The 25,606-nt window shown below is 37.1% G+C and overlaps 2 protein-coding genes across 2 annotated transcripts; one reads left to right on the forward strand and one right to left on the reverse strand.

Moving 5' to 3' along the window:
- Positions 1–3,012, forward strand: LOC107494603 (cytochrome b-c1 complex subunit Rieske-4, mitochondrial). Its single transcript, XM_016115643.3, has 2 exons — positions 1–241; positions 2,073–3,012. Exons 1-2 carry the CDS (start codon positions 79–81, stop codon positions 2,714–2,716), a joined length of 807 nt encoding a protein of 268 aa, XP_015971129.1. The 5' UTR covers positions 1–78; the 3' UTR covers positions 2,717–3,012.
- A 673-nt stretch (positions 3,013–3,685) lies between these two features.
- LOC107494619 (protein COFACTOR ASSEMBLY OF COMPLEX C SUBUNIT B CCB1, chloroplastic) lies at positions 3,686–7,012 on the reverse strand. The gene is made up of 4 exons (XM_016115660.3): positions 6,466–7,012; positions 6,256–6,377; positions 4,259–4,411; positions 3,686–4,124 (listed from the first exon to the last, which is right to left on the reverse strand). Exons 1-4 carry the CDS (start codon positions 6,781–6,783, stop codon positions 3,938–3,940), a joined length of 780 nt encoding a protein of 259 aa, XP_015971146.1. The 5' UTR covers positions 6,784–7,012; the 3' UTR covers positions 3,686–3,937.
- Between the last annotated feature and the right edge of the window lie 18,594 nt (positions 7,013–25,606).

Consider the following 25,606-nt stretch of genomic DNA (forward strand, 5'->3'; position numbering starts at 1 on the left):
CATAATAGAGGCAGCAAATCAAAAACAAAAGGGAAAAGGGAGGAAATCAGTGGAAAAAAAACAAAGAATCGCAGGAAGATGTTGAGGGTTGCAGCAAAGAGGTTGTCTTCTCTGTCATCGTCTTCATGGAGAGCTAACCATGCCGCCTCTGCCTTCGTCTCTCGGAACCCCATCGCCCCTCACTATGACTCCCACGATCGCGGATCCGCTCCCCAACCCCAATTCTTTCTCCCATTCCGAGGTTAGGGTTTTCTCCCTCTTTCCCTTTCCCTTTCCATATTCATTTTTGTTTCAGCTCCAAATCAAAAGAGACCAAACTAGTTGATTTGTGATTATTTCTGCCCCGTGCCCTTGATTTGGTGCTTTTGTCTGTTCGGTATGTTCATGTGCTTATGCGCCAACCTGATTTTATTATTATTCGTCATATCGTAGTATTGGTAGTTGCTTTAGCAAATCATTTAACTCGTTCTTGGTTGGTGTCTAGATTCGAAGTTTTTGTATTGTGAGCGTGTTTTTTGCTGATTGCAATCGGACATTTGTTTGGGATTTGGGGGTGGTAGTGATTGTTGGTGGTGGTGTTCTTCTACATGTGCTATTTTGTGCCCAAAGAACAGAAGGATAAAAGATGGCGTTGAATAGTGCTAGTATTTTTCTTCTTTTGGAATTTTGAATTTTGATTTCAGGGCAGCGAGACATGTCTTGCATAGAATTTAAATCCATCGAGCATTTGAACTATCATGTTGTGTTGAAAATATCTTCTTACCAAAAGCTTTTCAAGAGTGTTATATTGAGTGAATATATAAGTAGCAAAATTTGCCCAAGTCTAGCATGCTGTTCTTCTGAAGTATAACAAATTATGCTTCATTGTTGGTTTTGTTGTTATTATACATCATTTCTAGTGGAAACTAGAGTGACACATTTAGTTGTAATATAGGCTTTGGATTATATTAAAAACATCAAGTAACATGAATGTTTAAGAGATTGCATTACCAATGAAAAATTATGAAAGTATAGAACATACCAACTGGGGAGCTTTCTTTCTAAAATCGAGAGTAGCTTGTACATGAACTACAATCTCAAACAAATTACTCCCAGACTATGTGTATACATCTATTTGTGTTGCTAATAATTAGTAAATTCCATTTCTAATTCTGGACATTATGTAATTCAAATCATGCAGTTGAGTGTTTGTGCTTCTGATTGGGGCTTGATTATCTTCATGATTGTTATATGTGTATGCTGTAAGGTATTTGTTTGTGCCATCCTATGATCTACCCTTCCTATATCACTAGTTCAATAGTTCTCAAGAGATTGTTTATTCAGGAATTCTATTATTCATAAGTTTAGGCTTCCCCTGAACTGATTCAATAGTACATAACCAAATTGTATTCCATCTTATGATTTGCCCTTCTTGTATCAGTATATCACTAGTTGAATAGCTCACAAGAGATTGTTTAATCAATAATTTCTGCTATTGTTGAGTTAGGCTTCCCCATAAGTGCTTCAATAATTCATAATGAAATTGGCTGCCATCCTATTATTTGCCCCTCCGATATCACTAGTTCAATAGTTCACAAAAGGTTGTTTATTCAAGAGTTCTGTTAATCATAAGTTAGGCTTCCTGGAACTGGTTCTGTGGTTCAATAATTCATAATGAGAGCGTGTTATTCACTTAAAAAAATTAATAAGGTATAAAAATAAAAAGAAAAGAAAAGGAGAAAGAAAGAAAAGGTCATTAGTGAAGCTTATTGAGATTGATTGGTAAATATTATGAAGTTTATTATTTGACCGAGTATTGTGGCTTTTAATTGTGAATGTGTTGATTTTTTAAGTGTGTGCAAAAAGATAAGTGAATTTTGGGCATCTATTCGCAGTACCAGTAAGGACAGTACCCAATGCCGTTGTGGCAATATGGTTATGGCAACCATTTAGCAGTACCATGTACCCGTCACAGTTTGGGTTTTGCTATAGTTATTGAAGGCTTGCCTTCTTTTTTATTTTCCAGGGTTTGGTTTATTAACATCTTAGCCAAATTAATGTGACTCGATAATTTATTTTCAATCTGTACCCAGGTTTTGCTACTGGATTGCCAGTCCATGCAAACGAAAACAGCATTATTCCTGAAATTCCAGCAACTGTCGCTGCTGTAAAAAACCCTTCGTCTAAGATTGTATACGATGAACACAATCATGAACGATATCCTCCTGGTGACCCAAGCAAGAGGGCATTTGCCTACTTTGTCCTAACAGGTGGCAGATTTGTCTATGCCTCTCTGGTCCGTCTCCTTATCCTCAAGTTTGTGCTCAGTATGTCGGCCAGTAAGGATGTTCTTGCTCTGGCTTCACTTGAAGTTGATCTCTCCAGCATTGAGCCAGGCACCACTGTGACTGTTAAGTGGCGTGGAAAGCCTGTGTTCATCAGGCGTAGGACGGAAGATGATATTAAGCTGGCAAACAGTGTTGACGTTGGATCTCTTCGCGATCCCCAGCAGGATGCAGAGAGAGTCAAGAACCCTGAGTGGCTCATTGTGATTGGGGTTTGTACACATTTGGGTTGTATCCCCTTGCCAAATGCTGGTGACTTTGGTGGCTGGTTTTGCCCCTGTCATGGTTCACATTATGATATATCTGGCAGAATTAGGAAGGGACCAGCGCCATACAATCTGGAGGTACCAACATATACTTTCTTGGAAGAGAACAAGTTGTTAATTGGTTGAAAGACACAGGATACTACCTATTGAACCGGTTTACAATAATTTTTTTAATTTATTTGATAATGTCGAAATGCGGCGTGGATATCTCTTCTTCTTGAGTACTTATTTGGTTTGTTTAGCAAGTGTTTATGCAGCACAGAGATTTCTGTTTCTGTCATATGCTTGCCTTTTTGCTTGTCATATGCTTTCATTAGTTGATGATTTCAGGAGCTTTGTATAATTATAAAATTCTGCTGAAGCATTAAAATTTAAGGATTTTGACTAATGCGAATCAAGTTCTTTTAGTCACTGTATCGTAATGATTTTTGAGGTAAGTTGTTCCATAGTTTTTTTTTTCTTTTTTTTTTTGGGTTATAACGTGTGTATAAAACATTTTAATACAGTGACGATGGATACAAATTAAATTCACCACTTATAGTGTTCTTATCTATTTTGTTAATGTTAAGTTGGGAAATTAGATAAGTTAATCCTTTAAATGAATGTTTTTCTGCAAGAGGATACTAAGTTTCATGTCTCATCTAAAACTAGTGAATGTGGGATACTGGGATCCGTTTGCTATGTTAAAACAAGCCTTAAATGTTGTGGTAAATAATTCCAAGCCTCGCTGATATTCAAAACAATTTCTCTAAATGTTGTCTTTCATTGTATGGAATTTACATATCTAGTTTCATTTGAGTCGCTTCATTGTTGCCAACGTGGCAAAATGATAATGTAAACAGAGGGGCAGAACCCTTATGGTAAAAACCGAACCAAGAAAGCAGTTTATATTTGCTGTATAGTTTTCGACTCTTTGTGATTAGAATTGTAGGATTAGTTTTAGAATAATATTATGTGGATAGATTAATATGTGCCAAGGTTTGAATGATGAGAGACTGTAATTGAACGTTTAAATTTTGTGGAACTGATTTGTCTTCCGAACTGAATTTCAATCCAAGCATGATGGAGAAAAATCAGAAAATATTATAAAATGTCTTAAGTAAAAACATTTTGACATTTTCTGCTTTAGCAAAATAGGTATCTAGCATTTTGCATATTTGTGCCATCCAACAAATTAAACAATTAATTGGCCACTGTTAACTTGCTGCTTGACCAAGCTGATTCACCATGCTTCCAAGGCTTCTATGGGAGAAGCTATATCCATTTTTTTTCAAGTCCAGTAGTAACATCCACAATGATTCCGATGTTTTTTGTTTCTAAAGGCTTCTATGATATTCTGATTCTGCATCATCTTTCAAAAACACCTTTAACATAGACCATTCCTTTTTCACTGAGATTGAGTTCCTTTCTCATTTGTTCAACTTGTTGGTCATCACCTTGAACAACGATCTCTGATAAGGTTCCATCATCATCAACCATCATTTTCACCTTAATTTCCTCCTTTCTAGATGCCCGAGTCCAGTAATACGCACCACTGTGAAAATTCCCAAAGAAGAACCACACAAGATCCACATATTAGGACTATATGGATGGATTAACGTTTAAGCTACTCTCCAAAACAATGAGCTACTAAGTGTAATGTAAATTTTCAATGCCTTCTTCACTTACGCCAATGGACTTAAGGCTGTGATAAAAAACCAGTTATTGCCGAAATCCGGGACAGTTATGGTGAGCACAAGTGCCACACTTGCAAGACTTATGCAAGTGCAGAAGGTTAATAGTGCTGCTTGGCCCCTGCTAGGAACCATCGTTCCTTCAAACCTTCACAGAAGAAACCCAGAAAACATTAGATTTCCATATTCTTTTCACTTAATGAAAAAATGCAAATGATAAAGAGGGAAAACTGCAGGATTGATTGATTAAAAATTTAAAACTGTAACATTAATTAATAGATATCATCATATCAAACACTTTTGGCATGAAAAGATAATGGCTATTCTTTCTTCTTGATGGGACTTTGACTTGTGATCTTGACAGTATTTCAAATCTGGAGTATCCTTTGTGTTTTTTGTCTAAAGTTAAAATCTAAGATGGCCTACTATATACATATAAAGGGCAGCCTGCTGCACAAGCATTCCGCATTATCACAGTCTGATATTATTTCTTGATATTTAAAAAAACTCAATGCCAGGACAAAGCATAACAGCCAATACGAAAACTAAAGGGCTTTGTATCTGCAATCCTCAAATTCCCATGATTATAGGGCTACTCTACAACTAAGAAATCAAATTTCCTCTCTAATGCTTTCTACTCCAATTTGTGATATCAAAATCTCCTTCATACTTCATGCTTCCTAGTTCCTTCACCCTTCTAACTCATACAACAGGCATAATTATTAAACACACTTTCAAACAAAATTAGCTAATCCTCCAAAACTCTTCGGCATTTCCATTAGGATTGAAAAAAGATCAAAGGCAACTGTTATGCAGCATTTCAATGTACTAACATCTTGCAATAGAAGTGCGTAATGAAGAAATGAACCTTCAACTTCTAGTTCTTTCATTCCAGATTTAACAGTTGTTGTAGTCTACAAACCGCAATAGTAATGATAAGCTTTCAAAGCTTCACAATAATCAGCAAATGGAGTAATCTTATATAAAACTTGGTCAGAGCAAAACAGAACATACAACTTAATGATCAAGAATACTTCACCAGCCCCTCAAATTCGAATCAAATGTCTTCCACACTTTCACATATAACTCATTTCATAATCCATTATTGCACCACCATTCCCCTTCGCTCCAAGCTTCCACAAAGGAAAAATTTGTTTCTTTTGAAAAATCTTTTCATTCCATCAACTCCAAATAGTAAAGCATTGCAATAAATGCATTCATTCAATGTAATTCAGGATTAAGAATCTTATCAGTTAATCCAATACTTGGAAATGTCCACTCTAATTCTTCTCTTGGCTTATTTGTATTAACTATACTCAAACATTCACACTAAGCTTATTTCCTTATTTTTAAATTGCTGTGCTTTGTTTTGCTCAAGTGTTGGTTGTTTAGCACCTCCTCCTGAACTTTCAATCTTAGTTCTTATCCAAACATGCACGTGCCCACAGAGCAGAAAGGATTAGATTTTTATTCTACCAAACATGTTCCATACAGCTGTGTTTGTTTACAGTACGAAACACTAACAAGAACACGGAAACACAAAATCATATTTGGCAAGTGAGATATAGAAACACATTATGTCCTGAAATACTAAACTAGTGTATTTTGTACCTTTGATGGGAGTAAATAGAAACACTAAAAAGAGACACCACTTTTTTTTTTCATTATCCCTATTTTCATAATTATATTTTTTATCATTACATTTTTCTTCCTATATTTTGTGTGAGGAAGAAAATAATCAGTAAATTAGACTTCTCATAATTGATTCTCTCTTATATTTAGTTAATAACCAAACAAAATACAAAACACTAATTTTTATGTGTCTGTCATTTCTATCATATTTTCGATGTTCTGTCTTATTCTGTTTCTAAAATCAAATGCAGCCTACCTGAGTACTTGTACTATATATACACTAGGCATGAAAAGAGAGGACAAAAACAAGCTTTGATTGAAAACATGATATTATAACTAAGAAAACCTGATGGCACTCACGTGATTGTTTCTCCTCTATTGGTCACCGCAAAGTTGTTACGAGTGAAGAATGATAGTATCTCCCCAGCAACCTGATTTGGCGCCTTCTTTTCCCCTTCACCTATGAAAGTCTTCTTCACAATCTAATTGTTCACCAAAAAGAAAGAACATGTAAACAGTGGAAACTACTTTCGAACTTCAATTTCCATGCATGAAAAATTAGATTCTTACTTTGGATTTGACAGAACGTTTGATGAGGGACCAAAGTCCAGGAACAGATATAACAAAGAGACCCAAAGAAGTATAATAACTGGCTGTAGAATAACCAACACTCTCCGCAAGCAATACCAGGGAATTAGAATTAGGGTTCAGTTCTTGTTGCTGGTTTGTGATGATGTAATCGATAACGGGGTCTTGAAGGGACACGTGGAGCTTCCTTGGTACTTGAGGGCGTTGTTGTTGTAGCCAGTGGGATTTCGCAAGAAATGGGGGAGAAGAACAGAGAGGGTGGTGTGGGTGTGGGGATAACAGCATCTTTGTTGCTGCCATTGTTGTTGAAGAGAAAATGAAAATGGATAGGATGGTTTTCGATTTTTCAGGTGGCTTTAGTTTAGAAGAACTTGTTTCACCACTCACCACTGAATTGGTCACTTCATTTTGACGGTCTAGATTTGATTAGGATGTACATGCATTACGTGGATGAGAGGTTATCATAAAAAAAATTAAGAGTGAAAGTGAAAAAAGTTCGGGTCCAAATGTTTTCAGCAGATAGAAAGTCAAGTTTCCTTCGCTTGAAATTTCATCTATAATTTAATAAATTTGGCTAGCAATAGAGTGAGTGGGAAAGAGATCTCGAGGGTAAAACATGGCAAGACAGTCGATAATATTGGCAAAAGAGATAAGAGAGAGAGAGGGAAAACTTACATAAGGAAAAAAAAGAGGATCATATTTTGAGAAGGATTCTTCAACCTTTAAAAAAATTTAGGAACAAAGTTGTGGGTTCTAAAATTGCTAAAATTTTTTTACTCGTTGAAATTTTGTCAGGAGACAACATTACGGTAGTTTTTGGAAAGTAAGGAGATCTCTTGCCACTAAGTATAACGTTTTACCTAAGAAGCTAATAATAATTTGGCAGAACCTTATAAAAATACTATAGTGATTTAAGGTGCTAGGTAAACATTATAGCTACACTGCATTGTCTCGTAAACTCCGAACGGTATGGCGGATTAAGAGAGATTTTGATTTGTTGGACGTGGTGTTTGACTATTTTTTTGTGAAGTTTGATGTTGCTGAAGAGCGAGAAAAAGTTCTCTTAGGAGGTCCATGGATGATTGAGAAAAATTATGTGGCAGTGAAGCCTTGGATCAAGAGTTCAGATCAAGTGAAAACTGTTTTGGAGCAACTTTAGTATGGATTAGAATTTCTGGATTACCAATTTGGTGCTACAAAAAAGATGCAATGCTTCATGTTGTGGCTGCAATTGGCATCCGGGTCAAGATTGATTTGGCAACAAAATTAGTTGAAAGAGGACGATATGCTCGTGCCTGTGTTCATATAGATTTAGGATTGTCAGTTACTAAGAAAATTCTTGTTAAATGTATTGAATATGAGGTTGAATATAAAAGTCTTCACCTTATTTGGGGCTCCTATGTCAAGTTTGGTCATGACATGATGGTGTGCAAGACTGACAACAATGCGGGAGGAGGAACTAATACCAAGGTAGTCGGCGACGTAGCAAAGTAGCCAGAAAATTTAAATTCAAAAAATTTGGTGCATGTGAAAACGGCAAAATTTTCATTTTGGTAAAAATCTTGGAGGTGAGATCGTAACTGTTGCTGTCCCGGATTTGGTGGAGAATGATTTGCATGCACCATGCACAACATGAGGATTTGAAAAGTTAGACTCAAGTGATTAGGAAATGAAAGTATAAAATGAGTCAAAAGACTTCTCTTAGCACCCATCAGGTCCAACCAAAAGTAAAGAAGACTCCTAACAAGGCTACCAATACTTGGACAAGGCCTAATCATCAACGTACAACACATGCTATTGGATCCAAAGTAAAATTAAGCAGGGGTATCAATATTGGAAAACTGGTTAGTGTGGCTTTTTCGGGGACCCGTCACAATGTACATCATCAGCAACAAGGTGAGACAATAAATGACACTGTGCGGAAGCGTCCTTGCCCGAACTCTTTGCAGAATTTTTCGGCAGATAAGGATGGAGCATCGGCGACGGGTGTGGCGCAAGTTTCGACAGAAAAAATTGCGTTGCAACTTGAGAGTCCATTAAAAGCGGAATCGTCGAAGACAGGGACATCATGTTGAGTCTCAGGTTTGTTATTAGAGCTCCTTTTTTGCTGTTTTTTATGAATAGTTTCAATATCATAGCCTGGAATGTGAGGGTGCGTCTAACAAGATGGCCCGTATGCATTGCAAAAATTTGGTGAGAATATATAAACCATCTTTCTTCTTTCTCTTTGAGACTCATACTGTATTAAATAATTTGAAGAATTTTGGGATAAGTTGGATTTTCATTGTGTTGGTATTGAGGAATCAGTAGGACACAGGGGTGACATTTAGTTTCTTTCTTCTATTGCTAATACTTCTTGTGTGGTTACTAACCAAACTGACCAATGTATCCAGTAAAAGTGAGTGTGGGTAACTTAGTTTGGCTTTGTAGTGCAGTGTATGAGAGTCCTCAATTCGAAAAAAGAAGTATGCTTTGGGATCATTTGTGTTCTATTAATTCAGACCATAATGGACCATGGCTGGCCATTGGAGAATTTAATGAGATTGTAGCGCTAGACAAGAGTACGAGTACTTATTTTTTTTCTCACAGAGCTAGTCTATTAGCTACTACTTTAGATTACTATGAACTCTTTGATCTTAAAGTGACTAGTATGAGATATACTTGGTATAGAACAATTCAGACTGGTAGGGACTTGGCTAAAAGTTAGATAGAGCATTAGTTAATGAGGCGTGGATGACAATGTTTCCTGAGGGTTATTTTGAAATTCTTAGCAGGCTTCATTCTGATCATTGTCCTATTTTAGTTCGTTGTTATGGTGGTTCCAGAGTGAAAGGTTCTCATCCTTTTAGGTTCCAAGCTGCATGGGCAACACACCCTTCTTATAAACATGTTATTAGTAAGGCTTGAAATTAAAGGTTTGGAGGCATTACTGAAAAGCTTAAGATGGTTCAACAGGTTTCTTTGGACTTCAACTCAAAGATTTTTGGAAATATTTTTGTGCAAAAAGTAAGCTGGAATATAAGATTGATCAGAATCAATGGCGTTTGGAGGTTACCGATGTGTTGTCCCTGAGAATTAAAGAAGCTACAATGAGGGAAGATTATAATAGATTTTTATTGCAAGAGAAAATTTTTTGGTACCAGAAATCTAGAAAGCAGTAGGTCAAGTATAAGGATAGAAACATTAAATTCTTTCATCTTCAGACTTTGGTAAGTAGAAACCATAATAGAGTACATGGATTATATGTTAGAGATGGATATTGGTCTATTGATTCAGATATTCTCTAGATGAAGCCTTCTCTTTTACAAGAATCTCTTTGGTACAACAGAAGAGGTTGAGGTTAATTGTTTAGGGGATGTTTCGATGTCCACTCTAAGCACCGAGACTTGTGCTAAATTAATTGACCCTGTCTCTTTTTTGGAGAGTACTCTCATATCTTTTGGTTTTTCTACCATCACTGTTAATTTGATTATGAATTGTGTCCGTGCATCATCTCTTTCTATTATGTGGAATGAGAATAGATTGGATAGTTTTGCTCCTATAAGGGGACTTAGACAGGGTGATCCAATGTCTCCTTACTTATTTGTGCTTTGTATGGAAAGACTTGCTTGCTATATATCTCATAAGGTGGTTAAGGGTGTGCGAAACCAGTTTCATTCACTAGGGGTGGCCCGAAATTTTTTCATTTGATGTTTGCAGATGATCTCTTACTTTTCTGTCAGGCTACAAAGAGTCAGGTCCAAATGATTATGCATTCTCTTAACATTTTTTGCAAGGCATCTATCATGAAAGTAAATCTTGAAAAGTCTAAAGTTCTTTGTTTTAAAAATGTGAGTGCTTGTAGAAGAGATAATTTTACTAGTGTTTCTTCAATACATTTTACTTTGGACTTAGAAAGATATCTTGGAGTTAACCTTAATTATTCCCATACCAGTAAGGCTTCTTTTCATTTGGTGATTGAAAAGGTGAGGGGAAGATTAACTAATTGAAAATGAAGGCTTCTAAATAAAGCAGGAAGACTTTGAATTCTGTTGCAGCATCCATTCTTGTCTATCATATGCATGTATCTTTTTTTTTTCATTGGGTTTGCAATAAATTGTCTTCTATGATGAGACAGTTTCTTTAGAAGGATCAAGTTGATGGCAGAGGTCTTTCTCTTGTTAGTTGGAGGACCGTGGTCACTCTAAAAAAATTTGGTGGCCTGGGTCTTAGAGATCCTGCGTGTGTTAATATATCTTTACTTGGTAAATTTGTTTGACAACTTTTTCATTGTCAGGACAAGCCTTGGGTTGCTCTATTGAGGGTGAAATATCTAAGGAATGAGGGAGTTTTAGATGGTCTTGTCTCCTGCAACGATTCTTATGTTTGGAAGAGCATCTCAAAGGCTTTTGGTGCTCTTAAGGATGCCTTCTCTTGGTGCGTTGGGTGACTTGATCAATCTTTTTGGTTTGACAATTGGAGTATTGACGGCCCAATTGCTCAAGATGTCCCTTTTGTACATATATCTGACTCTGATTTAACTATTAGAGACGTTTGGAAAGATGGTCAATGAAATCTCTATGATATTTTTCTAACATTCCAGAAGATGTCAAATAGCGTTTGAATGCTTATAATTTGGATTTGAATGCTAGAGAGAGTTCAGGTTGGTCGTGGAGTGTATCATCTTCTAGACTCTACTCAGCTAGGAGTGGATATAGTTGGCTAACCAAAAGAAAATTTGACTGGAATGAGCGTGATAATTGGTTGTGGGTATGGCGACTGCATATTCCTGAGAAGTACAAGTTTTTGATTTGGCTCAGTCTTCATAACGATATTCTTATGGCAGAGTTTCGTTTGGGTCATGACTTAGCTTTATCTAGCACTTGTCATCGGTGTTAGGATGGTTCTGAATCTATTCTTCATTGTATTTGGGAGTGTCCTAGTGCCAAGGAGGTCTGGAATCTTTTAAGCCTGTATTCAGATAACTCAGATTTACGTGATTAGCTCTACAGAAGTGCAAGGAGTGGAGATGTTTTTCTTTTCTTTTCGACCATCTGGTGGATTTGGAGAAGCAGGAATCATGACTTACTTAATACAAATGACTCTTGAAGTGCTAGTAAAGTGTGAGTTTGATTCGTAGTTCAGTAAGGGAGTTCCACACTATTTTTGCTATGCATCAATTTTTGTCTCCTCCTTCGCTTTGTTTGCATTGGGTTGCACCTCCAATTCATTCTGTTAAATTGAATTGTGATGCTAGTTGTTTTGCTCCTTTTGGCTATACTGGTTTTGGTTGTATCATTCACAATTCTAATGGATGTTGGTTGAAAGGTTGTACTGGAAAAGTCGAAGTGTACAGTGTTCTTTTTGCTGAATTGTATGCGATTTGGAGAGGTTTACTTCTAACTTGGGATAGTGAATTTCGTGAAGTTATTTATGAAACCGATTGTTTAGAAGCTCTTTTCTTGGTAAACCAAAGAATGCTTGGTAAGGATATCCCGGAATGGGATTTGGCAAAGCATATACAGAAGGGTTATGAATTAGAATTGGAGAGTCTCTATTCTTTTAATTTAGAGAAATGCAAATAGTGTTGCAGATTGTATGGCTAAAGCAGCTGTTTCTGGCACGGACATTCACTCGAATTGGAGTCAACCATGGAGTGAGTTTCAACATTTAATAGATTTAGATATGAACCTAGCCAATTAATTTAGTTTTGTCTTTGTTTTTTTTTTCTTTCTTTTCTCTTTAGTCACCAAAAAAATAACTATTAGTTTCATATGTAATTAGTCTTCACTTTTATAAAAAGATAAATTCTTGAAAATTAATTATTTTCAAAATCAATAAATTTTTTAATTTAAATTTTATTTTTAATTTTAAACATTAAATAATAATTTTTTAATTCTATAAAATATTTAAAATATAAATTTTAAATTCTAAATTCTAAATTAATTAACGTAGACTAACTAAAAATTCACTTAAAACTAAAAAATATAATAGTTTTCAAAAATTATATATTTAAATTTTAACCGGAAAAAACCTAATCACATAATTGATTTAGTTTAAATAAAAAAATAGTTGCAAAAAATTGGTCAGAGAACATGTACAATTGATAAAAAAAAATCAATGAACCAATCAACCAGTTCAATATGTCCTGTTTTATTGAAAAATCGATTTTGTAAAATATACCTGAATAGTTAATCAAATAGGCTTTTAACTTCAGCTTAATCCCTCTAAAACTTTAGATATGATACATGTGTATATGATGGATATTGTATAGAGGAGTGCTAGTGAGCCAACAAATTTTGTGATTTATAGCCATTAATTAGCTATCATTAGTATTTTGAATGGTGTGAGATTTTATTTAATAATGTAGAATTAGTCACTTTTCTTTTGATGGTTAAGTGTTGGCCAAATTTTAAAAAAAGTGCTAACCTCTTAGACTTTCTCTATTGTATAATGTAATTAAGTGTGAAAAATTATCTGAATCAAATATACGTAAATATCAGTTTACTTCATCTTCATCTCTAGAAAAATTTCTTGACAATCTCTATTCTTGCATTTTCTTTTTTTCTATTCTCACTTTGGTTTTAGCTTAAACTTAGAACCTTTACATAATATCTAGAGATATTTTTTTTGTCCTCTGCATTATGTCAATCTTCATTACAAAATAATTTCATAACATAGAAGCATCTTCCCTTTCTTACCATTCATAGTATGGGATTGGAAGATCATTTACATGCCTCCAAAATCTCTAACCAATTTAAAATTCATGAAACTAAGGAACCTGTCACTGAATCTATGACTTACAAAAAATGGAGATTAGATAACCTCACCTTTAGCACTTGGTTAGTGGCATCCGTCACCATTACCTTCAAGAACAAGGTTGTTCATTATTCACAAAATCTTGAGATATGGACGATAATAAACAATTACTTCATTAATTCTATGCTATTCAAAGTCTCAAGTCTCAGATTAAATCCGTCAACAAAACTCGATTAACTTCGGATTACATGGTAAGAATCCAAAAACTTGTTGATCTCTTGGTCATTGTCTACCATTTTCAAGAAGATGATCATATCTATGCTATTCTTGATGGCTATTTGAAGAATATATTGAATTCATTACCTGAGTTATAGAAGTAGAATCGTTCTTTCTTGCCACTACATCATCTCTGATTTCTTGAATCTCTTGACATCCGCACCTTTCGCTCATGAGACTAACTAACTTTTTATAGATAATGGCCAAGATACGCACATTCTTTTTCACGGTTCTTCAGTTCTTTATGATAAAAATAGAAATTTTAGTTTTCTTCTTACTAACCTATTACATATTCTGCAAATAACTCAAAATTTGTTGAGTGTCTTCAAATTTGTCGATGATAATTATGTGTTCTTTGAAATTTTGCCTCATTTTTGTGTTGTTCATGATCAAGGTACTCACAAACTTCCTCTCCAAGACAAAGCTGTGAATGAAATTTACATCTTTGATAGTCTTATGATTTCTAATCCTATTTCTTTTTCATCGAATACTTCATTTATTGGTTCTTAAAAAAGTATTGCTAATCATGTATTACTAAAACACTGCTTTGTTAGAATAAAACAATGGAATTGTGGCATAAGAAATTAAAACATAGGGGGTGTTAAACTGTTAACTGTGCTATCTATTTTGAATAAATGTGAAATTCTTGCAAATTATAATCTTGTTCTTTTTTGTGTGTGTAAATTCTATTCTGTAAAAAATGTACTGTTTTACTTTTTATGCATTCTGATTTTGTTTATTTTACTCTTTCAAATCTTGTTTTTATTAATATTTGGGGACCAAGAATGATTTTTCAGTATTATTTTTTTTGGAGTAAATATTCTTTTCGGTGTCTAATCGCTTACTTGAAGTGCTCCACCACAATTTTAAAACTTTTTATTGGTTTTTAACCATTCAAGTAATTGGTGTAAGCATTTCTGTTATTTTTTTTTTTTGAAAGAGAAGTTCAACACAACAAGTGGAGCATAGGTGATAATAACATAGGAACCAAAACTAGAACACATAAGTAAAACAACTTAGATATCCCTTCTGTCATCTCTGGCATTGCCATCAACAACAGAAAGGGTCTGCTCCTAACCACTCCTTGTAGTTCAGGAAGGACATGTTGATAATCTCCTCAACTCCTTTTTTTTTGTTTTGAAAAATCCTCTGGTTTCATTCCAACCATATGTTCCAAATGATCACACAAAAACACACCATCCATCTCTTGCACTCCTCTTTTCTATTTGAGATCCCAGTCCAACTTTGGAAATACTCCTTTATCGCACCCGGACAAGTCCATTGCACACCAACATATGATAACCAAGCACACCACACCTGCCAAGAGAAGCTACAACCAAGAAACAAGTGATGACCACATTCAATACCATTGTTACATAAAACACATAAATTATCTTCTTGGTGAATGACCCCAAATCGACTCAGTCTCTTCTTCGTGTTGACCTTGCCAATTAGGACAAATCAGACAGACAACTCCACTCTAGGTGGGACAAGACCTTTCCAAATAGTCCTAGTAAAGTTGTAGCTTGATATACCCTCCGGGACCGTTTCCACCTGCAACACCTGCACAAATGAGTTAGTAGAGAAAATTCCTTGTTTATCATATTTCCAGACAACTCTATCATCTCTTCCAAATTTAATTTCCACCAGCCTCAAAGTGTGGTGAAGCTGGTTCACTAGATCCAACTCCCATTGGAATAATTCTCTCCTCTACTGAAAATTCTATATCCACACTAACCCATCCCAAAACCCACAATCCCCTATCACTGATCCTATTTGGTTTGAAACTGAGAAGAGCCTTGGAAAACGATCTTTCAAAGAACCTCCATGAATCCAGACATCCTCCTAAAATCGAGTTCGTCTCCTGTCACCTACCTCCATGGACAACCCAGTAATCATCTTCTGCTTGATTTCTTGATTCTTGAACTGTATCTGATAAATGTCCTTCCACGGACCCCCTCGAATAGGTAATTCTTGTGAGGACAGGAGCACATTTGGATTCAGGTTGTTACAGGAACAGACCACCTTTTTTTCACAACGGACACTCCTCTTTAAAGAACCGCCACCACCATTTAAACAGAAGAGCAGTGTTACGTATCAGAACATCCCCAACTCCCAAACTGCCTAACTTTTTCAGAGCTTGAACCACTTCCCACTTAACCAAAGCCATACCACTCCTCCCATCCTTCTTACTCCATAGAAATCTCCTTTGTAAGGAAATCAGTTTCTCTGCTACAGCCTTTGACATCTTATACAAACTTAAATAATAAATCGGGAGGCTATTCAACACAGATTTGATAAGCACCAGTTTACCAGCCTTATTGAAGACCTTGACCTTCCAGATATAAGCAACAGTTATTTAGATCAATTACTTAAATAGGTAGAGACTAAATTTTCGAATTATAAAATAGTGTTTTTCCCTTCAAACAAATAGTTTGTAACCAAAATAGTATTTACTCTTTTTTTATTGCATATTTCTTTGTTGATACATATACACAATTTATTTGTTTGTTCTTACTCAAGGTTCTAAAAAACTGATTGGTCGAACTGTAAATCGGTGAGAAAAGCAAATCGTTCAAAAGACATAATCGTTGAATTTCAAAACCGTGATTAAACAATTAAACCAGCTGGGAACTGTCCGATTGAATTGAACGGGGACCCGGCTGATTTTTAAAATTTTGCACCAAACGGCTCCGTTTCGTTCAGAAAATGAGAAACCCTCAACTAAGCTGTGATTATGCGAAGCACTCTCTCACTCACGCAGTCACTTCTTCTCCTTTTTCTCGAACTCGAGCTTCGCCCTCACTCCCACCGCCGTCATAGAAGCCACCGCCTTGCTCGAAGCTGGTCGTCTCGCCTCATTCCTCCATCGTGTAGCCACTGTCCCGACACAAAGACGATGGATCTGGAACGATGACAACATGGTGGTGGTCCTCGAAGGCTTGAAAATATTGGTTGATTTGTGCATTTTTTTCTCGTTCTGAGAAAATGAAATATCCTTGTTTTTGTTTCTTTCTTTAAGTTTGTGTACAATATATGTGCCTAAATGTGTGCCATTGTTGTTGTTTGAATGGGAGAGGGATAAAAGTTAACAATTGAATAGAAACAAACCTTATAGTGGTCTCTGAGATTCACAATTTTCATCATTTTAGTCTCTCAAATTCAAAATTCACTATACTGGTCATCGAGATTCAGTTTTAGGCCCATATTGGTCCATAAACCCTTTCCAGCGTTGAATCAACCAACGAAATGCTGAGCTCTGATTTGCCACATTAGACACATAGCTAAATAGCATTTTTTCGTTTTAGCTCTTAAATAAGATAAAAATGAGGTCATTTTAAAAAATGAGTTGCACATCATATAAACTTCTTGTTTAAGTGCCAAATCGAAAGGACGTTGTTTAGCCATATGTCCAGCATGACAAGTCAGAGCTAATTCAATACTTAATTCGCTGATTTAGTACTAGAAAAGGCTCAAGAACCAATATGGTGCCTAAAATTGAATCTCAGAAACTAGTATAGATAATTTTAAATTCGCGAGACTAAAATAGTAAAAGTTATTAATTTGAGGGACCACTTTAAAGATTTAGTCCAATTGAATAATATAACAATATATTAGGATTTTGTTTTTTAGACTTTTAGTCTTATATTACACATGGATTGGACTTCAGTGAGCCCAACAAACTTTTCTTTATCTTTTCATTAAGACTTTTTTATCAAGACAAAAAAGTTTTATTTTTTACAATTTTTATTTAATTTAAATTTTTCATAACAAAAGAATTAACTTTTTTATTATTATAAGTTATATATGTATTTAAAATATTAATATAAATAAATTATAATACATATAATTTAAAATAAATATATATTTAAAGATATATTGTGTTTAAAAGAAAAAAACTAAAATAATTAAAATCTTAAAATTCTTAATAAATTTAGTTTAAGTTTAAAAATTATAAGCTACTAATAGATATTAACCAAATGATTATAATTATAATATACACTATTATAAAAATCATAGTCAAAGATTATAATTTAACATAATTATTTGTATTTGTAGTTTTTGCATTTATTTATTATTTTATATATTATTTTATTGTAATTCGATTATTTCGATTAAACTGCAGTTGAATCGATTGAATCACTAAATTAAAAACCAAAAATTAGAGTGGTTCAATAGTCGGTTCGATTTTCAGAACCTTATTATTTATTTTGAGTGAACTACTAACCGGGTCTCTGTCCATTTTCTGAATGACAACACGATCCTTCAAAATAAAAATGATCTACTTCAACCCTTGTCATCTACTTCTATGATACAACGCGGTTTCTATGAGTGTTTTTCTATCAACTCCAAACAAAAAACACTGACGTGTTATGGTAACCTTGTGTGCTGGCATATCTCGCTGCTGATATATATGGATGTTTGTTGCATACGTGGATAATATCAAATGGTCAAGGGCTTAGTTGTCCTGATTCACGTCCTCAAAAAACGTCATCGTATTTCACAATGTCCACGTATGTAACAAGGGCTTAGTTGTCCTGATTCACGTCCTCAAAAAAGTCATCGTATTTCACATTGTGTAAGAACCGCAACTAATCAACCGGTTAATTAAGTGAATTAATTGCCCAAATTAGATTCCGAAAGGTTAGAGAGAGAGTTTGAGGATTTAAAGGTGATTTTTGGACTCAGTGGGTCTTTCTGAGTCAGAAAATGTGCTTTCTACGAAAAACCGTGAAAAATTACGAACCGGCAGTTGAACCGGTTGAACCGGTTCAAGTCTGCCCAGTACCGCACAATAAAAAGTGAAAACCGTCAAAAATCTTAGAAAAACATTAGGAATAGAAAACCGGGCATTTATTTTAAAGGTTTGGCCCGAAGTTAGGCCAAACGAGCTAAAAACGCTAACGGGTTGGACCGAACCCAAGTTGGGCCCAAACCCAACATATAAATACACTTAAATGAACCTATTTCAGCCACTTTCACCCTCATAACCTAAACACAACAGCAGCTGAAGTGAGGAGAGAGGTGAGAGCTTTCCACCATTGTTACTATTCACTTCAAACTTTCCAAGCTCATATCTTGAGCTACGGAGCTCCGATCGCCGCACCGTTTGCGGCTACGCGTTCCTTGTGAAGAGCTCTACAAAACCCACCCAAGAAACCCTCAAGGTAATCACGAAATCCTTCCAGTTCTGCTCTTTAAAATTTCGGGTTTTATTAGAGTTTTGGGTTAAATGGGTTTTTGTGATTTTGGATGTTTAGGTTTGCTCTAATCTTTGCTTAGCTTTGGATTTGTGTTATCAAATCTGTTGGGAAAGGTAAAAGCTCTTAAACCCTTGTGAGATTATGCTTATGTTGAACCCTAGGTTGATTTGTGGTGATTTATATGTATATAGTTTGATTATTGTGGCTTTGGGAGCTTTTGGAACTTATTTGTTCTTATTGGAGTGGATTTGAAAGCTTGGATTGTGGTTGGAAGCTTGTTGGTGCTCATTTTGAGTTTGGGTGCATAAAGGGAATCGGCCAAGGTATGGTTTCGGTTTCCTCTATGTAGTATATAATATTCATGGACACATAGGCTAGTGACCAATAAGATAGGTTGAACTAAAATGATGGTTGGTGTGCTAAATGTTGATAAATTGATGAATGTTGAGTTGATTGTGATGAATTATAATGATATGATGATGTTGAATGATTGTATGGATTGGGAGTTGGTTCTTATGATGATTGTAGTGTTATGATTTAAGAAATGGTGGGTTTGATGGTGATTTTGATCATATGTGTTATATAGTTAATGTTGGAATTGAGAATAATGAAATGAGGAGGAAAATGTGGTGAGGTTGATGTATTATGCTATAACAGGTACATTTTGATGAAAAATGGAGCTTTGGATGGTTTGGTATGATTTGGTATGGGTATGGTGAGATAGGCTGGTAATTGTGAAGTTTGGAAAAAGTGAGTTTTTGGTGAACTTTGTTCGATCATAACTTTTGCCTCGGTTTTCGAAATTGATTGAAAATTGTTTAAAATTAAAGATCTTTGAAAACTCTTTGAATCACTATAAAGTTTGTGAAAATTGGAATTTTGTAGAGGAAGTTACGATCATTCAAAGTTGGTGTTAAAAATCTGAAATTTTGCAAAGTTGTATAGTTTCATGATTTCTGAATTGTGCGGGTACACACGTCTTGTTTCTCAAAAATTTATTTGTTTTCAACTATTTTGTCTTCCCAACAAGGTTGTAAGCTTCTATAACACCATTTTAAGACGTTTGGGGCTAGTTTTGAGTATTAGAACATGGGATATAAATTAAGGGCTCTAGTACATGATTTTTAGATAAAATTAGAAAATGGAGGCCTAGGTTTCTGGCATGCTGAGAATGGTTTGACGTTAGGTGAAGGATAATTGGTATATGAGATGAGGAATAATGGATCTATGTATACTGAAAATGCTTTTGAAAACCACTGGAATAATATTTTTACATGATATTTTGAGACGCTATGCGCCTGGCAGGGACGGTGGTTAATCCCGCCTGTCGAGGTAGCGGCAGCGGCGTAAGAATGGTGGTTAATCCCGCTTACGTTGAGATGTGAGGTCTGAGGCAAGAATATCCCGCTCGCATCCCTTCGGATCTATAGGGCGAGCAGGCGCCGGTACCTGGACAGTGATCCGGGCACTATATCTCGGGGGTTCCCATATGAGAAATTTGAAGGGCGACGTCTCCATGGAGATGTGTCGGGTTGGCAGTTGAACCGACAATGTGATATCACAGCCAGTAGGGCAGGCATTCATCATATGCATTTCCTATCTGCTTATATGCTTTGTCTACTTGTAATGGTTTGCCTAATTGAATAACATGCTTACTTGCTATCTGAATTAATTGCCATATATGCTACTACTTGTACTTTACTTGCTTTGAACATTATCTGTGTTTTCTGCTGGGATCGAGGAGGTTCGGAAGGCGGTGGCGATGGGATCCCATGGAGGATCGGTTGGTGAAGGCTGTGGGACAGCGGTGTTTGGTTAGAATAGAAATCCCTTAAGATAGATAACCTGGTTTATTTAAGTCAAGTTGGTATATTATGCTTAAATGTTTTAGAATGCTTTAAATTGAATCTTGTGATGGATATGAAGCTTAGGATTGCCTTTGGCGTCCCGGGGTCTTATATCCTATATCACTGGGAACTGTTACCATACTGAGAACCTCCGGTTCTCATACCATATTATTGTTGTATTTTTCAGATGCAGGTCGCAACCCATCTCGGTGAGTTGCTTTGGTTGGTGACAGGAGCGGGGAATCTTGGATCATTTTGGAGTTCTTTTTGGTTTATTTTGTTTATACATCTCTCTTTTTGTATTTTGTTTTGCCTAGAGGCATGTATTTGAGAGAACAAAACTTGTATAAGCTGTTTTCACTGTATGGTTTTGTATATCAGTATATGGCTAGCCGGCTTAAACTCCGCGAGTCGTCACTAGTTCCCTATGATATTATATACTTATCTTTTGTTATATCTTGTCTGTTTCTTATGCCTTAAGCTAGTAGCTCCGTTAGTACGTTTATGCTTCGAAATTCTGTTTTTGAGCTATATCTTTCATCGGGCTTCTAGATTATGCTATTCTTTCTATATATATATATTATGTATGATTTTAGAATTGTCGTAATCTCTGATTAACCTTGGCTTTACGACGCGAGGTAAGGCTTAGGCTAATTAGGGTGTTACATTTAGTGGTATCAGAGCGGTTTGTCCTCGTGAGCCTGAGGGATGGACCGATTGTGCTTCATTGCATACTCTATGTGTCTTTTCTTTGATGCTATTAGGTTATCTGTTTGATATATGCATAGCATGCTTGTTTGTGAGTGCCTGTTTGGGATAATTAAAGCACTAGACTTTTGATATTGAGACTGATCACCTTGATATCTATTGTTTGGTGTAGACAGGAATCCTACATGGCTACTCGCGGGCGAGGTCGAACGCGTACACGGGGAAGTAGGAATGAGCAACCAGCTGACAATCACGCCGAATTCATGGCGGCGATGGCGAATCTCGCTAACACCATGGAAGCTAATGCTGCTGCAACTCTGCAAGCAGTGCAGAGATTGGGCCAACCGACTGGGAATGGCAACGAAAATGGGAATGGCGAAGAGAATACCAATGATAATGCTGAGGATAACGGCGATAACACAGGAGGAGTTCCGATGACCTTGGCGATGTTCCTCAAGGTTCATCCGCCAACTTTTCGAGGATCCACAGATCCTATTGAAGCGGACCACTGGTTCCAGGCTATAGAGCGTGCTTTACAGGCGCAGCATGTTCCTCTCAATCAATATGTAGAGTTTGCCGCCCGCACAACCAATATGTGGTGTTTGTTGCTTATCAGCTTCAGGAAGAGGCCCAGCATTGGTGGCAAGCAGAGTGCCGCTTGTTACAGCTTCAAAACGCCGACATTCCTTGGGATGTGTTCCAGATGGCTTTCTACAAGAAATACTTTCCTGAGTCTGCAAGGGAAGCAAAGGAGATGGAGCTAATGCAGCTGAAGCAAGGTTCCATGTCTGTGGCAGAGTACACCAACAAGTTCGAAGAGCTTTGTAGGTTTTCTCGGGTATGTCAGGGTGATCCGGAGACTTTTGAGAGCTGGAGGTGCATTAAGTACCAAAGGGGCTTGAAGGACAACATTATGACTGCTGTGGCTCCTATGGAGATCCGTGTCTTCTCTGACTTGGTGAACAAAGCAAGGGTAGTGGAGGAGTATGCCAAGACAGTGGCGGCATCTAAGGACACTCATGGAGGGAGCTCTAATCGTGGGCGTGGCAAGTATTTTCATCCTAGAGGACAAAGCTTCAAAAGAGGGGGAGATACTCCACAAGGCCAAGGGGGCTTCAGAAAGAACAATCAGAATCAGTTTCAGTATGCTAAAGGAAGAGGAAATCAGAGTAAGAGTTCTCCGGATTTAGCTTGTGATCGTTGTGGACGTTTTCACCCTTATGACTCATGTAAGATTGGTTTAGGTGGTTGCTTCAAGTGTGGGTTACCTGGCCACATTGCGAGGGATTGCCCTCGTGGGAGGAATCAGAATGCGGGCCAGAGTCAGCATCAAGGTCGAGTCTTTGCTGTGAATGCCAAGGATGCTTCCAAGGCGGATCCTTTGATGAAAGGTATATGTCTAATTGGTGATAAATCCTCAGTTGCATTATATGATACTGGAGCTTCGCATTCGTTTATTTCATTTGCTAAAGTTGAGGAATTAGGCTTGAAAGTATCAGAGTTACCTTTTGATCTACATGTACATACTCCGCATCAAACAATTATGACTAGGTCAGGCTGTAGACAAGTAGGTTTCAAGCTTGAGGGTAGAGACTTTGTACACGATTTGATCTGTTTACCAATGGTGGGGCTGGAGATGATTTTGGGGTTTGATTGGTTGTCGAAGAACCGGATTTTGTTGGATTGCTTTGAACAGACAATTCGGTTTATGCCGGAAGGAGAAAATGGAGCAGTGGTAGCTACAGGGTATTACCTGAACTCTGTAATGGTGCATTATAGTGGGGAGGAGTGTCAGGGTTATATTCTGTTGGCTGCTAATGCGTTGGGCGATGTCCAGAACTTAGATCAAATTCCAGTGGTTAGAGATTTTCCAGAAGTGTTCCCGGAAGATATCCTTGAGTTCCCACCTCAAAGGGAAATTGAGTTTGCGATTGAATTGGTGCCGGGAGCCGAACCAGTATCGATTGCACCGTATAGAATGGCTCCTATAGAGCTGGCAGAGCTAAAGACTCAGTTGGAAGAGCTTCTGAATAAGAGGTTCATTCGACCGAGTGTATCACCGTGGGGAGCGCCAGTTTTATTGGTGAAGAAGAAAGATGGAGGGATGCGTTTGTGTGTGGATTACCGACAGTTAAATAAAGTGACAGTGAAGAACAAGTACCCGCTGCCAAGGATAGATGACTTGATGGATCAATTGCAAGGAGCTGGAGTGTTTTCCAAGATTGATTTGAGATCCGGTTACCACCAGATAAGAGTGAAGGAAGATGATATCCCTAAGACTGCCTTTAGAACACGCTATGGACACTACGAGTTTGCGGTAATGTCTTTTGGGTTAACGAATGCACTTGCTGTTTTCATGGATTACATGAACAGAGTGTTTCGTCCCTTTTTGGACAAATTCGTGGTGGTTTTCATAGATGACATCTTAGTTTACTCTAAGACGGTAAAGGAGCATGAGGAACACTTGAGGATTGTACTACAAATCTTAAAGGAGCGAAAGTTATACGATAAGTTGTCAAAGTACGAGTTCTGGAAGGAGGAAGTAAAGTTCTTAGGCCACGTCGTGAGTAAGGGAGGAATAGCTGTAGATCCTTCTAAGGTAGAAGCGGTGATAGAATGGGAAAGACCGACGACTATGACGGAAGTGAGAAGCTTTTTGGGTTTAGCCGGATATTACCGGAGATTTATCGAAGGATTTCCCGGATTGCGCTACCAATGACAAAGTTGACAAGGAAAGAAGTGCCGTTCGTGTGGACGTCGGAGTGCGAAGAAAGTTTTCAGACGTTAAAGCAGAGATTAACTTCAGCACCTGTTTTAATCCTACCGGAACCACATGAACCGTTTGAGGTATATTGTGATGCTTCTTTGAAGAGTTTGGGTTGCGTGTTGATGCAACACCGGAATGTGGTGGCTTACGCATCGCGTCAGCTAAGACCGCATGAGGTGAATTACCCCACTCATGACTTGGAATTAGCGGCGATTGTGTTTGCATTGAAGATTTGGAGACACCACTTATACGGAGTAAGGTTTAGCATCTTTTTTGATCATAAGAGTCTCAAGTACATCTTTGATTAGAAAGAGCTAAATATGCGCCACAGAAGGTGGATGGAGTTGCTTAAAGATTATGATTTCGAGTTGAGTTATCACCCTAGAAAGGCGAACGTGGTAGCAGACGCTTTGAGTCGGAAATCTTTAACAATTGCTTGGATGAGAATTAAAGAAGAAGAACTAGTGGATAAGTTTGTAGATCTTAAGCTGGATATTAGTGAAGTTGCCGGAAGAGCTTGTTTGAACCAGTTACAGATTTTAAGCACGTTTAAATCAGAAATACAAAGGGCTCAGCAAGATGAGCAGAAGTTTCAGCAATTGTTTCAACCAGTTGGTGATAAGAGACGCGAAGAATTCACTAAGGATGATGAAGGGTTATGGAGATACAAGGGAAGGATTTGCATACCAGATGTTGGGAGTTTGAGGCAAAACTTGCTGTTGGAGGCTCACAACAGTGGGTTTTCTATTCATCCCGGGAGCACGAAGATGTATTATGACTTGAAGAAGATGTTCTGGTGGCCGGGGATGAAGGGTGATATAGCTACAGTGGTATCCAAATGTTTGACCTGCCAGAAAGTGAAGATAGAGCATCAAAAACCATCAGGAATGCTACAACCACTTGAGATTCCTCAGTGGAAGTGGGAAGGAATTTCTATGGATTTTGTGACCAGTTTACCGAGGACTAGGTCGGGGTTTGATGCGATTTGGGTGATCGTAGATCGCTTAACCAAATCTGCTCATTTTCTGTCTATCCGACTAAACTGTTCTATGGAAGAGTTGGCAAGATTATACATCAAGGAAATAGTGAGGTTGCATGGTGTTCCGTCAAGCATAGTATCGGACCGTGATCCCCGATTCACATCAAGGTTCTGGGGAGCTTTCCAAAGAGCTTTCGGTACGAAGCTATGTCTTAGTACGGCGTATCATCCACAAACAGATGGACAATCGAAAAGGACTATTCAAACGTTGGAAGATATGCTGAGAGCATGTGTGTTGGATCAACCCGGGAGTTGGGATCGATACATGCCATTGGTGGAATTCGCATATAACAACAGCTTTCATGCAAGCGTTGGGATGGCTCCGTATGAGGCTTTGTATGGACGAAAGTGTCAGTCTCCACTTTGTTAGTATGAATTTGGAGAAGTAAGTGTTTTGGGTCCAGATTTGATAGCAGAGACTACTGAGAACATTAAGAAGATTCGTGCAAGGATTTTAACTGCCCAAAGTCGACAGAAGAGTTATGCGGATCAGAGAAGGAAACCCTTAGAATTTGAAGTGGGAGAACACGTATTCCTTAGGGTT

The sequence above is a fragment of the Arachis duranensis genome, chromosome 6 (genome assembly GCF_000817695.3).
Source record: "Arachis duranensis cultivar V14167 chromosome 6, aradu.V14167.gnm2.J7QH, whole genome shotgun sequence".
In the NCBI taxonomy this organism is placed as follows: domain Eukaryota; kingdom Viridiplantae; phylum Streptophyta; class Magnoliopsida; order Fabales; family Fabaceae; genus Arachis; species Arachis duranensis.

Coding starts and splice junctions, on each gene's coding strand:
- LOC107494619 (XM_016115660.3), bottom strand. CDS start 6,783: ATGGCAGCAACAAAGATGCTGTTATCCCCACACCCACACCACCCTCTC. Junction 6,378..6,465: donor AACGTTCTGTCAAATCCAAA/GTAAGAATCTAA, acceptor GTGAACAATTAG/ATTGTGAAGAAGACTTTCAT. Junction 4,125..4,258: donor ACAGCCTTAAGTCCATTGGC/GTAAGTGAAGAA, acceptor GAATTTTCACAG/TGGTGCGTATTACTGGACTC.
- LOC107494603 (XM_016115643.3), top strand. CDS start 79: ATGTTGAGGGTTGCAGCAAAGAGGTTGTCTTCTCTGTCATCGTCTTCA. Junction 242..2,072: donor ATTCTTTCTCCCATTCCGAG/GTTAGGGTTTTC, acceptor ATCTGTACCCAG/GTTTTGCTACTGGATTGCCA.